This window comes from Quercus suber, unplaced genomic scaffold (genome assembly GCF_002906115.3).
Source record: "Quercus suber isolate HL8 unplaced genomic scaffold, Cork oak 2.0 scaffold_85, whole genome shotgun sequence".
Taxonomy (NCBI): Eukaryota; Viridiplantae; Streptophyta; class Magnoliopsida; order Fagales; family Fagaceae; genus Quercus; species Quercus suber.
Window position 1 is genome coordinate 300,957 of NW_027069550.1, and position 3,561 is coordinate 304,517.

At 35.8% G+C, this 3,561-nt stretch overlaps 1 protein-coding gene across 1 annotated transcript in view; it reads right to left on the minus strand.

The window, feature by feature from the left end:
• Window positions 1-3,119, minus strand: part of LOC111987365 (DEAD-box ATP-dependent RNA helicase 37) — a 10,657-nt gene extending 7,538 nt beyond the window's left edge. Inside the window, exons 1-3 of the mRNA XM_065774073.1 lie at window positions 2,962-3,119; window positions 1,673-2,563; window positions 1,382-1,578 (exon numbers count right to left, since the gene is read on the minus strand). Coding sequence (XP_065630145.1) covers window positions 1,382-1,578; window positions 1,673-2,437 — 962 coding nt within the window. The 5' untranslated portion in view covers window positions 2,438-2,563; window positions 2,962-3,119. The remainder of the gene's footprint in view (window positions 1-1,381; window positions 1,579-1,672; window positions 2,564-2,961) is intronic.
• Between the last annotated feature and the right edge of the window lie 442 nt (window positions 3,120-3,561).

Here is a 3,561-nt window from a genome sequence, read left to right on the forward strand (position 1 = left end):
GGGGGGGAGGGGGAGGGGAGGAAGGGAAGGGAAGGGAAATTTTTCATCAGAGTTTAAATTCAAAACATTCAAGAATGACAAAAAATTATTTTAATTGCCAAGTAATTTGCAACTATTGTAGCAACTTATTGGCTGGAACTTCAGGGGACAGCCACCAAACTAACACAAGGAAAATAAAACCTTCAAAGATAATTGAACCATGATCTATAAATAATAGTTTTTTTTTTTTTTTTGATAGGTAATAAGAATGATCTCTAAATAAAAGTACTTCAGACTCTGCCTAGGTCAAACTATGAATCAAGTTTGGATATCTGAAACCCAACTTCAATAACTTAATAGTATAAATTTGTAATGCCTGCCAGCTTTAGCTTGTAAAGGCAAATTGAAAACTGTACCACCAACCTAAGGTGAAGTCCTCCTGAGCTCAAACACATCGATCAGCAAGTCATAAAACTAGATGAAATATAAAGTACAAATATTTCATTATTTTTTCCTTAAATAACTGAGATTTTATTGATTCTTGTACTGTTCTTTTTTTTCTTTTTTTTTTGGATAGGTTCTTGTACTGTTCTTATTTTGATCAGAAACAGACAGGTACGTTAACTCGTATACTTCTTTTAGATTGGCTAGAGATTCATTTTATGAAATTTTGAAAGTAAAAAGATAAAAATCCATTCATATCATGACCCTATAGCAACTTGAATTTGTAAAGTAGCAACCACAAAGAGAAGATAACCTAAGAAGCACACATACAGCCAAAATCAGCAGCATCCTTGCTTGTATCATTGCCGGTATATACCCAATACTCTACAGTACGTAACCAATACGCACCCAATGCACAAGTCTCCCACTTCTAAGAGGTCTGGGAGTAAGTAAAAAAAAAAAGAGGTCTGGGAGAAGTGGTTGGTTGACAGCTTTAACCCCCAATTATTTGAGAGGCTGATTCCTAGAGGGGACCCACAAATATCAATTGGGCAGGGGGCATATCCAAGTGAAAATGAAATTTTCTATATATAAAATATATTTTAAAAAGTTACAAGTCTAGTTTTAGTTTAAGATAACACAAACTTGGGGTACATTGTATACATACATGCATGATATATTGTATATACTAATTTTTCAGTATTAATAAGTATCTATATATCCATCAAAATCATGAGAGCTCACCTAGATTCAGAATTAAGTAGATGAATATAATTGACCACTGCTAAGTATAATTTTTCCATAAGGAATGAGTTTTTCATAATTGTGTGTGATGCTTTTTTGTAAAGAAGCACCATCACAACTTGTGAACCACAGCAATATGAATATTAACATTTAAAATACATTCTACATAAATAAAATCATGTAACAACTTTATATACTAGTTTACAATCAAAACAGAAGGCACCACAGACTATCATGACCACAGCTTTGCAAACAGGATAATGATAAATCAGCATACAGCACCAAAAGAGTACATATTCCTTTTTGAAAAATAAATAAACACAAAACCTGTTGGTGAATTGGTGCTCCTCCATAAGCAACGACCACCTTAACACCTGTCTGATATGAAAATTTCCTAGCTTCCTCGTGTATCTGAAATTTTTAGCAAGATTTTGGAATCTTATTTTAATAAAATTATGCATAATATTAGAGCATATAATGAAAGTAGTAATAAGACTAAACTCACTTGCATTGAAAGCTCCCTAGTTGGAGAGAGAATAAGAGCAAGCGGGTACACTGTACGTGCCCCACGGGGTGGTCTCTGTACACTCTCACCCCTCATAATTCCACTGATAATTGGGAAACAGAATGCAGCTGTCTTGCCAGAACCGGTCTGGGCACAAGCCATTAAGTCCCGTCCTCCAAGTGAGATGGGGATGGCATGCCGCTGCACAGGAGTTGGCTTCACATACTTGCACCTCCGAATATTCTGATTCAAGGCATCACCCAAATCGATCTCCGCAAATGTATTCACAGGTGGTGGCACATTATCGCCACTTGTCTCCACCGGAATATCCTCATATGCATCAAAGTTAATGCCACTATTCTCTTGCTCAGTAAAAGCCTCCTCTGTAGTAACATCATCATCTGCAAAGGGGTTCACTTCCCTATCTCTCCCACGGTCCCAACCACCACTTCTGCCACCCCCCCATCCACCACGGCCACCACCACCACTATACCCAGATCGACCAGAATCATTTCTAGGACCACCACTCCAACGCGAGCCACCATACCCAGGTCGATCATTATTTGAAACAGGTACACTATAAGCAGGAGCAGGTGCATTAGAAACAGCTGGGCGATTCCGAAGATGTGGAGGGACATAGGTGCTCCGGGATGGAGGAGCCGACACCGTACCTACAGGCCCATTGTTAGCAGAAGAAGACCCAGCAGTTGCATTCTCAGCTGCAGAGTTCGCAGCCAAATCCGCCCATGAAGTTCTCGTACTCATGACAAATTCACAGCAATTCCCACTCAACCCCAACACCCCAAATCCTAACAATTCACAGAATAATCAAAAACCCTTCCTTGAAAATCAATATCTCCACGAATTACAATCAGTAAAACTCCAAATACCCTGATCAAACAAAATTTTGAAAATCAAAAACCTGCAAGTCACAATGACATACTCATCTAGTAATAACGCAAAACCAAACAAATCAAAATTAAGACAGAACATAAATGGCAAATCAAAGTTTGATTTTTAAACCAAAAAAAATCTGCATCCACATAACATCTATTTCAAACCCTACCAACAAAATATCAAGTAAATTCCCTATATACCCTTTTGCTCCTCCTTCCCTCAATTTTCTCACCAACCAAACAAAACATAATATAAAGAAAATAACAACCTTGATCTACAATGGCAACGAATCACAAACAAAAAAAAATGAACCACCGCAATCTAAAGCTAAAGCTAAATAAACTCACACACATGCACACACACACACACAGATAGAGAGATAGGAAGAAAACCCTAAGAATCGAAGACGATGACAAAGTTGTGGTTATTGTTGTTGATGATGAAGAAGATGAAGATCCAGAAAACCCTAAAATTTTGCAGACACGAACGCTTAATACGCAACAGCACAAAAATATCTCCTTGCTCGCTTCTCTCTCTATATATATAAATGGAAAATGGAATATGGGAATATAATGAATATATTTTTGTGCGTGCGTTTTCCTTTTTACTGTTACTATTAAATATTAGAATGTATTTTTATTGGACACAAATCATATACTATACATATATATATATATATTAAAAATTGAGTATAGAAGCTATAGTTGCGCAAAGTGACTGCACTAAATTACAGAAAATTTATTAAATTTATGGTTGAAAAATTAAATTTAGTTATACGATGATATACAACTACTATACCCAAAATATCTATTAGATAGAAAAAAGTAAATTTACAAGCTATATCTTTTCTAATTTAAAGTCATGGACTCCTCTTTACTTTCTTTTTTTAATATCAAAGTTTTTTTTTTACCATGTTAACTTCATTTTGTTTAAACATGCCATGTTAACTTCTAGAGATGGGAAGTTCTATATCCTTTTTGATTTTACATTCT